At 48.2% G+C, this 12,537-nt stretch overlaps 1 protein-coding gene across 9 annotated transcripts in view; it reads right to left on the reverse strand.

Annotated features, from left to right (window-relative positions):
* The window catches only part of Slc39a11 (solute carrier family 39 member 11), a 434,880-nt gene that overhangs the window by 134,222 nt on the left and 288,121 nt on the right, over positions 1-12,537 (reverse strand). For all 9 annotated transcript variants that reach the window (XM_057776243.1, XM_057776245.1, XM_057776240.1 and 6 more), the window contains one exon: positions 9,423-9,593. In XM_057776243.1, coding sequence (XP_057632226.1) covers positions 9,423-9,593 — 171 coding nt within the window. The remainder of the gene's footprint in view (positions 1-9,422; positions 9,594-12,537) is intronic.

Raw genomic sequence — 12,537 nt, forward strand, 5'->3', positions numbered from 1 at the left:
AGCGGGAGGAGGAACAGCAGGGGGAGGAGCAGCAGGAGGAGGAAGAACAGCAAGAGGAGGAGGAGCAGGAAGAGCAGCAGGAGGAGGAGGAGCAGCAGGAGGAGGAGCAGCAGGAGGAGCAGCAGGAGGAGGAACAGCAGGGGGAGGAGCAGCAGGAGGAGGAAGAACAGCAAGAGGAGGAGGAGCAGGAAGAGCAGCAGGAGGAGGAGGAGCAGCAGGAGGAGGAGCAGCAGGAGGAGCAGCAGGAGGAGGAACAGCAGGGGGAGGAGCAGCAGGAGGAGGAAGAACAGCAAGAGGAGGAGGAGCAGGAAGAGCAGCAGGAGGAGGAGGAGCAGCAGGAGGAAGAAGGGCAGCAGGAGGAAGAGCAGCAGGAGGAGGAACAGCAGGAGGAGGAGCAGCGGGAGGAGGAAGAACAGCAGGAGGAGGAACAGCAGGAGGAGCAGCAGGAGGAGGAAGAACAGCAAGAGGAGGAGGAGCAGGAAGAGCAGCAGGAGGAGGAGGAGCAGCAGGAGGAAGGACAGGAGGAGGAGCAACAGGAGGAGGAGCAGCAGGAAGAGGAGGAGCAGCAGGAGGAAGAAGGGCAGCAGGAGGAAGAGCAGCTGGAGGAGGAGTAGCAGGAGGAGGAGCAGCAGGAGGAGGAGCAGCAGGAGGAAATCTTCTCATTCTTGGAGCAGCCTTTGCCCAGCACTGGACATCATAATCCAGAGCATGCACCAATTTTTCTGAACATGCTCTCTGAATCCATGTCTGCCCCCACTTAAGAACAAAGCAGAATTGAATCAGGGGTTTCAGCACAGCTGCTAAAATGTTTGCCACACAAGCAACATTAATGAACACCTATAACCCCAGCACTCAAGGAATAGAGGAAGGATAACCCAGAGCCCAAGGTCATCCTTGGCTACACGAGGCATTCTTTGTGTTAACATATGTAAGTGCCCATGTGTGTACGCATGCACACATTTATACAGGTGAACATGAACATGTATATGCACATGTATAGAAACCAGATGTTCATGTCAGGACATGCTCAACCACTCTCCACCCTATTTTTCAAGACAGGGTCTTCTCATTGAAGCTGAAGCCCCTGGATTCAGCTAGACTGGCTGGCCATCAAACCCCAGGGGGCTTCTTTCTCAAGCTGTGCATAGTGGCCCATGCATATAATGCCAGTACCTAAGATACTGAGGCAGTAGGGTTGCCAGAGTTTCAGGGATACTGAGTAGGTTCCAGGCTAGCTTGGCTATAGAGTGAGACCTTGTCTAAAAAAAAAATAAGTTTAATAAATCAAGAGAAAAATATCTAGACAAATAAGTTATTATTTAAATCCTTTTCTGGCCATGGTAGCAAGGTAGCATGAGGTTAACCAGACTCTTGGCAAATCAATACAAAAACTGTCTTGCTTTGACTTTTCTCTTTGCATAAGAGGGAGGGAAATGACATAACAGAGTCAGTGTGGAAACTCGTCTTCATTTGCACACAAATCCACGTGTAGCCTTAGCTTGTGGCTCTGGCCAGGAAGCTGGCCTCTGGAGTCCTGTGCACCCACAGCCCTTGGCAGTGGTGGTGGGCTTCTCAGCTTGCCTGGCACGTCCACATGGGATCACGCAGGGACCCTGGAAGCGTGATTTCCCCATCTAGGAGTTCATGCCAGGCCTCATGCTCACATCCAACAGCATAATTGGAAAGTGTGCTCTCAACTGCTGCTACCGCGCACACCCAGGAACACGATCTGCTGAGCAAAATGTCATCCCGTGCAGGAGCCCATGCTAATTATAATGTCGGGCCTCCCACGGAGGTGCAGATAATTAGAGGAGAATATTACAGTGTTTTCAAACTCCTGGAGCAAATGAGAGGAATCGTGAAGTAACCTGCTGGAGATGAGAACCAAAGCGCTCTGAGCTGCCCCCTTGAAGGTCACCTGACTCGAACCGGAACATCCATAAGGATTAAACTAAGGTGCCCCAGAAGGAGAAGGCGGGGCGGAGGGGGGGGTGGAGAGATGGAGGAGGGGAATGAGCGAAAAGGAGGTGGTCACAAAGGAGCTCATGTTCACAGGCTCTGCTCTCCCTTAAAGTTGGGTGGCACAGCAGGTGGCCTGCCTGTTGTAATAGCTGTAACTGCTATGTTCACTTCATGCTGAGCTGCAAGGTGAGACGTCACCAGTTCACACATCTGCCAACACTGAGATGCTCCGGCCTGTATCCAAAGTCACATGGCTAATACGACACAGGTCCAACTGACTCTACAGTCTGCTCGTGTCTGACCCGTCTATCCTCACCTGCTGGTGATGGATGTGTGGAGGGAACACCACTCGGGTATTCTTCTGCAGCCCTTAGTGGAGCCCCCTCAGTGACAACCCTGGATATGGAAGAGGCCTCCCATCCAGGTTGCCTGGCCCGAGTCTGCTGCTGAACAGGGCCCAGGACATCTGGAGTGAGAAGGTCCCCAAAACACCCCGGCTGCTGCCACAGACGCTAACATTTCATGTTGTTAAAAAAAAAAAAAAAAATAGAAGAGCAAAATGTGTTCTCTCTCTCTCTCTCTCTTTTTTTTTCTTTTTTTAGAAATAACTGAAGAGCTTTGCTATCCTTAGACAGAAAAGAGTCCTGGAGTTCACCAAAGCAGCAAGAGAGATTGGGCTGAGCAAAAGTCAGCTCCACTTGTGGTGATTGTGTGGCCCTAGGTCCCATCTTTGAACTTCTGCATCTCTGTCTTAGTCAAGAGAACAAATACCTAAACACAACCATGGAATACTTTCTATGATGTCTAGAACTTCCAAGGCCTTAGTAAATGCCTTTGATGATGACCAAGAATTCACAGGTGTGTGTGGTGCCCACCTATTGGTGGGACCTGCACTACTGATGTCTGAGAGTGACCCCCAGTATCTGGAAGCAGAACGTCACTTAAAATGTTTATTATATCATGTTTTTCCTGGGAAAATCCATATCTAATAATAGAGTGTTTCATGCTGTCTTTGTCCCAGGAAAACGAGACACCAGCTTTTCTCTGTAATTACTGGCCTCTTGTAAGCTGTAGCCCCGACCTTGTTCTGAGAGCTGGCCCTCCAAAGCCACCCTGGGGCAACAGGAACACTTGAAGCACACAGAAGTCAATGCCCTATGCCATGATTAGTAGCATCCTGATGTTTAGTGATCCAAAAAAGATCCAAACCCGAAAGTGATCAGCCCTCCTTAAAGAGTGGGACTCACAGACACCCCAACACCAGTACTTATCGAGGGGCGCTGTGGTCAGTCCTCAGTTACTACCTATTAAAAACATATAAGGCTGGAGGAATGGAACTAAGTGGGAGGAGCTTAACAAAAGAAACAATGGACTTCAAGGCATGTAAAGATTTCTATGTGATTGGGTAGTTCCGCCCCAAGCTAGCACATAGCAGAACATGTCCACACAAAATCATACTCCTTCTCAACACGGAACGAGGGAAAAGGAAGCCGAACGCCCATGAGGTGATGAATACAAGCCTGGTGACACGCACCCACGTGGCTGTTCTTTTTCTTGTTGCTACGACAAAAGCATCTCAAGAGCTGATTTTGGTGTGCAGTTTGAGAGGATATGGTCCTTCATGGCAGGGAAGCCATGGAGTTTGGAGATTGAGGCAGCTGACTGCGCCACATCCATAGTTAGGAAGCAGGAGATGAATACTGGACTCAGCTCACTCTCTCTTTTTGATCCAGTCCCCACACCTTGGGATGGTGTCCATATCAGGGCAGGTAGCCTTCACTTAGTAGAACCTCCCTGGAAGCCAAGGTGTGTCTCCAGAAGCAATCCCACCGATGACAATTCACCACCCCTCACAGAATGGATAATGTTCTGGGCTTAAAGGAAAGGCAGGGCTAATACAAATGCCAGAAACAAAGGAACCGAGTGAAGAAAGCAGCGCAGCAGCCACACACATAGTGTGGGACACCATCCATGGGAGAGCAGAGGGAGAAATTGAGAGGGAAAGTTGGGTAGAGTCGGGAGCTAGAGCTGGGGGTCCAGGAAATGACTGCTGCCAGGTGTGTGGTTTCTCTACAGGCTGGTGTAGACAGTGGTGATAATTACCCACCCTTCGACTGCTGTATAGGGTGGATGACAGAACGTGGTTCTTTCTCAACTTAAAAGGAGAGAATCAGCCAGAACAGTATCCACTGCGTGGGAGGTTAAGCGACATCTTCAAGTGATCAGTGGACCTTGTGCAATCCGTTTCTTTAAAGGAGAGCATCATGGGAGAGGAGTGGGATATGGAGAGCTTCTCCAGGCAGGGGAGGAAACACTTGAATGTGTTGTTACCTCCAGTAAAACACAGCCAGAAGTGCATTTGACGTGAACGTCTTTTTGTCACAAAAAGTGAAGTGGCCACATGAGTAGGGTGACATGGTAATAATTACATAGGCAAGCAGAGAAGGGGGTCCATTCAATGGGCATGGAAACTGTTATGGTTGAAGCCAGGAATGTGCCCCAAATGGGTTTGTGATTTGAGGGCTTGGTCCCAGCTGGTGGCACTGTTTGGAGCAGTGAAGAAGCCTAGCTAGAAGTAGAACCTTGTACCTGGTTTCTGAGTCCTGTCACTTATGCCATAGACCAAGGTGCTCTGTCTGCCATGCCTTCTTTCTCCGTGATGGGCTAAACCCAGGGAAATCACAGGCCAAAACAAATTTGTCTTCTTTTTGAACCCAAAACCTATTCCTCACTTAAGTGGTTTCTGTGAGGTTCTGAAGTCCCAGTGGCACACAAGTGATGAATTCAGCAATACCCCCAAGGTACCCTCACGCCCTCATTGAACACACAGGAGAGAAAGTCTGGTAAATACCGTGGTTTACTGGGCCCTATTAACCCTGGATAAGAGCCAGGTAAGTTACAGAATGCGCTCAGCAGATGTGGAGAATCATTTACAAGCCCAAACAGAAGCATCCTGAGATGGGAAACAAAGACAACAGAGATGGAGGCCAGAAGTCTCAGGGCAAGATGGAGACCCAGAAAGACTCAAGCTAATTGTCTCTGACCAGCTTGATTGTTTTGGTTCCCATGGACAGCCAACAGGACAACAAAAACACCTAATGCCTGAGCCTATTAGAGCTCTGATGCCTGAGTTCTAATGCCTGAGCCTATTAGAGCTCTGACGCCTGAGTTCTAATGCCTGAGCCTATTAGAGCTCTGATGCCTGAGTTCTAATGCCTGAGTCTATTACAGCTGCCCTCTTGGAAAAAGAGAATGACAGATCCCCATGGTCCTGAGTTATCTGGGGAGGCTCTAAATGCAGTTGAAGAATTCAGATCAGAAGGTGGCAGGGGGAGAACAGGCACAGCAGAGAAAACAATGCGACATGGATCAGAGTGACAACCATGCAGAAGCCTGCAGAAGCCGAAGGAGCAAGGAATGGATTCAGTAAATCAGTCCTGTTAACGGCTTAAGAACTGATTTAAGACCTTTGACCTCCACATGTAGGGGAATAAGTCTGATCTTTTTTTTTTTTTTAAGCCATTGTGTTAGGAAAAAGTTGTTAAAGCAACAATAGTTAACTAATAGAGTCCTTCATCCTGTTTCCAAAACAAAGGATGGGATGAGATGCCAGCTTTGGGGCCGTCATTAGGTCCTGAGGATGCAGCCCTTGGGAATGAGATTAGTTCATACACACACACACACACACACACACACACACACACACGACCCCAAAGAGTTCTTATCCTTGTTCTATCATACAAGGACACCAGGCTATCCCAAACAAGATCATCATCTCTGTCATAAACTCTTAGCTTCCTTTTCTACCTCCATCAAATGAAGACACCGGGTTAGCCCAAATGAAGCTATCCCTGTTGTATAACTTCTTTCTCTACCTGGGTGGGTATGTTGAAAATCAGGGCCCTCAGGTGGTTGGCTCACTTGGGGAGACCCCCTCCCCCAAACCACCTTTAACCGGTTACAAGTAATCATATTTTTTCATAGGGAAGTTTGGTTCTAAATCTTATAAAACCATGCAGAAAATAAAAATTAGTCATAACCCTAGCCTTCAGGAACAGCCTGCCACTGTTACTATTCTGTTTTCTAAATTTGTTGAGTTCCCTGAAACTAAAATCACTTCTGACTGAAACCCCGAGCATTCCTTTAGAAGCCATTATTAGAAACTAGCGATGGTGACAAACCAAATAATTAAAATCAGGCGCTGTGCTTTCCCGGAGACACAAACAGCAGCCCTCAGGTCTCTATATCATAGCAACAACTGCCAAAATGAACTCGGCTCTTGACTGCAAGGAGAGGAGAATGAGAAGCAAATGAGTTCTTCAGGCTCCATTGTGGGTCGCCATAATCAACCTCAAGGGGGAAGGAGAGCAAGCATGAGAGCCTGCCATTCATCCCCAGCATCCGTGCAAAACGCTGGGTGTGCCGGCACACACCTGCAACCCCAGAGCTGGGCAGGCGGACATGAGTGGATCCCTGGCACTCACAGGCCAGTCATTCTAGCCTCCTAACTCCCCAGGCCCTGGTGAGAGACACTGACTCAAAGAGCAAGTGGAGACTGGATGAGGAAAACATCGGATTTCAACCTTCACAGCACGCACACACACACCCTTAGTATACCCGGTAGCCAACACCAAAAGAGAATGAATCATTCAGCTGTAGATTAATCTCTGCTCTCCTAGAATGCAGGTAAGAAGCAAACACACCCACCCTTTCTGGTATTGGAGCACAGAGTAGCCACAGATTGGGTCAGAGCTCCAGTATACACCATGACCGAATGTGGCAATGACCTTTGAGAAAGATGCCCCATCTAACGAGGGGAAACAACAGATTGAAATAACCGAGTACGTGGCGGTACATGTCACATGAGAGGGAGACAGCACACAGACCCGCTGCCATCACACTCTGCCTTGCCTCGAGCCCGAAGATTTGGGACTGAAATCTTGAGCCAAGGCAAACCTTTCTTCCTTAGCTTGATTTCTCTCGTGCATTTTGTCGCAGTGATGAAGAATAACTAGCAGGGACCCATAACTTCACTGGAGTTAAGGGGGATGGTAAAACCCAGGGGCTCAGGAACTCATTTGTCCTCGCATGTAGAGGTGGCACACTAACTCAAGTGCCCTCGAGTGTGTCCTCACACTCCAGAGCACTCAGAGCCAGCCCATCCATCAACAAGCCTTCTTTCTTTTTTCCACACTATGATACAATTTTTTAAACAAAATGTCATCCTCAAGATGTATAAAACTAAACCAGCAAAGACAAAAACTTCAGGAAAAAAAAATCAATTATCCATTAAGTCATTGTGGAAAGTCTATCTGAAAACTCGGGGTCGTGGGGAATGTCAATGCTGCACCTAAATTTTTAATAAACCATAAAGGATGGTGTTAAAAAAGAGACCTTTTCAAAGGCAGCTAGCCCTGGACAGGCTCTCAAGAGGACTCTTGTCAGAGAGTGGTGTGTTACTGACAGGAAGCGTGGGTGAGTTATTCTCTTCAGACTAAAGCAGAAATCAGAGGCAGGAGAAATGAACCTTGCTGGGAACTTCAGTTAGGGGATTTTTTTTCAGATGGGGTCTAATGTAACTCAGGCTGGCCTCGAACTTGCTATGTAGCTAAGCACCCTTCTGTCTCTACCTTCCTTCCAGCATGCTGGGACTATGCCATGGCCGACAGGATGACCTAGGCAACCCTGTTTCTTCAATGACTAGTATTTCACAGGCTGGGAGACTCAGGAGTCCTCAGACTTCCAAGGGGTCATTTAAGATACTGTGGGGAGCATGGTGGGAGTCTCCAACGGTACAAATCCACTTCAATCTTCTCTGAGCACTGTGTGGAGGGGTCCCATGGATGACTCTGAATGGAGAGCTTAACCAGGATATGCGTATCTGCCTCAGAGAAGGGCTAAAACGCCGAGAAAGCGGGAGAGAGATGAACAATGAGAATAGCTCTAAGAAAAGCAGCCTTTGTGTGATTAGCCAATGGAAACTGCTGTGACTGCAGTAGAAATTACTAGAGAAACATGTTTTTCTCCTCTCAGAGAAAGAGCCCAGCCTATTCTGGGGCATGGTGTTTGAGGCAGATTTCATATACACTAGATATAATAACACAGATAAGGCTATACACGCTGCCTTCTTCATGCAGATAGCAGAGTAACGAGTTCTCCAGAGGGAGAACTTCATCCCTGCCGTGTTCTCTGCTTCTACAAAACAAATGCCAGGAGATGGCAGAATCACATCTCTATGAGCCTCACGAGAAAAATGTCACCTTAGAGAGCCACCATCCAATGACCCCCATCTGTCAGATGCTCAGCGGGCCTGAACACAGCCCATGGTTGGACGCATATTTGGTAGAAGTCTCAAAAGAAACCAGCTGGCATATTAGTCCCATTTCATCCGTGAGAAAACCAAATAGTGTTTGGAGATAAACTCATCAGTGGGAGGCAGAGCTGGGGTTCCATAATGTGTCCCCAGCCACTCAGGATCCTTCAATCATTGAATTTTTTTTTTTGTAGTAGCTTTATTTTGTTTTATTTTATGCTTACCCATATCTTCTCATTGCTCTAAAAGAAAATATTATCTTTGAAATAAGGCACCAGTAAGACTCCCCCATAAAATGAAATCCCAAGATGTCAAATAAGTTATGCTGTAACAGGAAAAGATCCGTAAAGTACTGAGAGAGTTCCTACCAAGAAAGCCTGTGAGTAAACTAGGAATGTTAATCAAGGTAGAATTCCATACTAGGGTGTGTGTGTGTGTGTGTGTGTGTGTGTGTGTGTGTGCACGCACGGTGGGGTGCATGTCTGTGGGTGTGCATGTTTGAGTACGGGTCCATGCACCTGTGTTTATGTAAAAGTTACAAATCAACCTTTGGTGTCGCTCCTCAGTTCTAGCCATTTAATTTTTGGTGGTAGAGTCTTTTGTTGGCCTGGAACTCACCAAATAAATAGTTTGGTTGGCCTAGGCATCCTCCTGTCTCCACCACCCCAGCGCTGAGATGACAGACACATGCCACCACAGCCAGCTTCTGGACTTGGTTCTGTGAGGAAACTCATGTTTGCACAGCGAACATGTCACGGACTGAGCTACCTATCTCCCAGTCCACTGAGTTCACTGCATCCTTACGAGGATCCGCCAGAACTGGAGACATCCTGCACTTACAGGAGGCCCCTCCATCCCAGAAATCACAGGGGCTACAGAATTGTGTTCAATATGATTTGGTACCTGGTACCAAATTTGTAAAGAAAGGGACTCTTGGGTCAAAATAGTAGAGGTTATTTAAAGCAACTGGAATGGGAGGTGGAACATAAAAAGATCATTCTAGAAATGAATTACCCATAGCATAGAGTGGCTTCCACTCCCCTCCAAATAGGACTCATGTCACTACCAACAGTTCCAGCTGCACAGCTGTGTGGACAATGGCACGACCCTAAGGCAGGTGGCAGACAGCCCCAGGACCAGTCCTCACCTGGAATGTTGTGTATAGTGATGGCCAGGATAAGCAGAGCGATTCTTCTCCAGCTGCTCACCCCAGGCTGCCCGGAATTCCCTTGCACAGCCCCTGAGGGGGCAGTGCCCTCTGGGAGGCCAGCGACGGCCACCTTCTTCCTCTGGTATACCTCGCCATTCTCATTCTTGTCTGTGCAAAAAGAACAGAGAGAGAGAGAGGTTGTAAAAACGTGCACTCTGCAGCCTGGGCAGGCAGCAGCAAGAGGACACCTCCAAGCCAGGGATGATTCTACATCTATACTGCCATAGACTGAGCGTCTCCTCTTGCTGGTTTAAGCACTCCCTGGGACAGTCATTCAGCAAGGACTAAGGAACCAGACACTGTTCCTGGAGTCTAGGCTCTGAGAAGGATGCAGGTGCCACATAAGGAGAGGGAGGCTGAGGGTTGATAAGGAGCATAGATTGTGAAATCAGGCCATCATTTTTTACTTCATGACCCTGCTACACACCAGTTGAGTGATTCCTGCTAACCAGGGGTTCTCACTGCTCTGTTTTGTAGCTTCCTGATTGAAAACACTGCAGCAATAAAACAATTTCTGGAGGTGAAGGGGTTATAGGGAGTGAGAGAAGTCCTGGGAGAGTGGGTGTTGTTGACATAGGTGCTGGCATGCCAAGTACCAACACTTCAGCCCCATGGGAGTCCAGCCATATATAATAGCCCTGCCTCCTTGTCCAGCCGTGTATAATAGCCCTGCCTCCTTGTCCAGCCATATATAATAGCCCTGCCTCCTTGTCCAGCCATATATAATAACCCTGCCTCCTTGTCCAGCCGTATATAATAGCCCTGCCTCCTTGTCCAGCTGTATATAATAACCCTGCCTCCTTGTCCAGCTGTATATGATGACTTCCACTCTGTTCAATTCTCTACAATAAATGTGCTAAGTTTCTGGGGTAATACAGCTTCTGCATCAGAGAGCCCACCCTACCCCATCCCAGCTTTTCTACATCGTTGTCTGTATGTCTGTCATTTCTTCGTTCTGCCACCACTCCAGTGAGAGCAATCCCTGGAACCAAGCAAGGATGTGGCAGAGGGTTTGGGACGACTCAACAAGAGAACGCATGGGAGTGCTTGAAACAGTCTAAGTCCTGAATATAGGGATTGGTGTTGTCGGCAATATGTTCCCTTTCTCCCAGAACCCTCCAGAATTATGTATGTGGCCCTACTCCTGGTCACCCTGAGACTCAAGGGGAACAACTCAGATGTCAGGATCAGCCCATCGGAGTCCCTCTCCTATGATGCAGGGTGACTTGCAGGTGTGGGCGATTGACTTAAGAGCAGCTGTAGTAGATGGACAGAAGGAAGCAATGTGTTCAGTAAGCATATAGCTAGAGACAGACAGACAGACAGAAATACATAGTGGTCCAGGTCCTGAAGAACACTCAGGGGCTGACTTTCATATACTAAGCATCTGAAAGGTCCCCACTTTGATTATCACTGTGACGGCTCAGGACCCAAATTCCAGCCTTGGGAGGCTGAGGCAGGAGAATCTCAAGTGCAAGATCAGGCTAGGATACATAAAAGACTCTGTCTCAAAAAAAAAAAAAAAAGAATTCCCTAGTTTACACTGGAGAGTCGCTGTTTCTTAGACTGTTGTCTTACTGGTGTTTCTTGGATGCATGGAGATCCTTGACTGTGGGAATGTGGACGCTTCACACTCTGGGATGATGGATATGACACTATGTAGTCCATGCCCTTGACTGAGGGTGACAGGGACCCTCAACAGTCCTCCTTCCCATCTCCGCTCAGAGGACTTCCTTCTAAAAGTGGGGAATTCCTACTATGAAGGGAAGGCAGAACTTCCTCAGATCCAGTTTAGGTACACCAGAGCTGGTGAGATAGTTCAGCAACTAAAAGCCCTTGCCAATCAAACCCCACAACCTGAGTCTGATGTTTTGAACCCACAGTGGAAGGAGAATACTGACCCCTGGGAGCTGTTCTCTGACCTCCATGCTGTGGCCTATGTGCCCTGCTCCACTGAGGTCACATACTAAAAATATATACATAACATTTAAAATAGAAACAAAGCATACCTCTGTGGTCTCCTGTCCCTCATGTGTAATACTTGATCTAATGCCTTCGTGTGTGTGTGTGTGTGTATGTGAGACACGTGCACATGTTACTGACCCTTGGTCACAGCTTTATTGTCAGACATATTAGGCAGGCTTCCTGGATGAAGGCATGTTTCTGGATGCCTGAGGCCGAAGTGGACTCATACATCTTACGTTGATAACATCTAGATGACTTGGACTGCGGAGCCTGACCAGGGCTCCCCAGAATTCCCAGGCCCCAGTCTAGAGGCATAATGGGACACTTGAGGGCTGTCCAGGAGTCTAGCTCCTGCTTCCCTGCCTCCTCTTCCCAGATACCAAGGCTGCGATTCTCTTCCCTGCACATCCAAAGACGACACCTGGAAGGCACAAACCTGGAGCCAGGAGCTGAGCAAACTGTCTATTACCTAGACACAGCTGCCCCTGTAACACAACAAGCCCTGAAGTCCTCTCCGGGGTGGCGGTGAGCCATCTTTATCAGAAGCCACTTTCAAAAGCACAATGGAAGCCACAATCCACTCTGCAGCCAAGCATGCACAGATGGTCTGGAGGCCTGACTGTGTCCGCAAGGATTCAAGACACATCTAGGGAGGTGAATTTGGAGCTAGCCTCCCCTTTCACAGCCCATGAGCCCAGCCACACGAGGACACAGATGGTTTGCGCTCCCTGAGAGGGTGACTGGTTGAATCAAATGGGCCCAGTGATGGAATCTCAGGCCTCCAGTGAATACAGCAATGCTAATTAACAGATCATCAGCCATGAGAGAGAGAGAACAAAATCCCCAGATCTCACTGGAGATGAGTTCATTAGGATAACACAACAGGCAGAGTCTTACCTACTGAGTGCACACAGCTTCAGATCTCTGAGAAAAGTCTTTGTTTCTAAGCCCTGTTACAAAACACAGTAACAGGAATGCAGAGTGGCTATGTACCATGTGCATATGGACAGGCAAACCACAAGTATGGAAGAAGAGGCCTGGGGAGACAGCAGCCCATTCAACACTGCAATCACCTTGTACGTATGAG

Source organism: Chionomys nivalis, chromosome 7, assembly GCF_950005125.1.
Source record: "Chionomys nivalis chromosome 7, mChiNiv1.1, whole genome shotgun sequence".
NCBI classification, from domain to species: Eukaryota; Metazoa; Chordata; class Mammalia; order Rodentia; family Cricetidae; genus Chionomys; species Chionomys nivalis.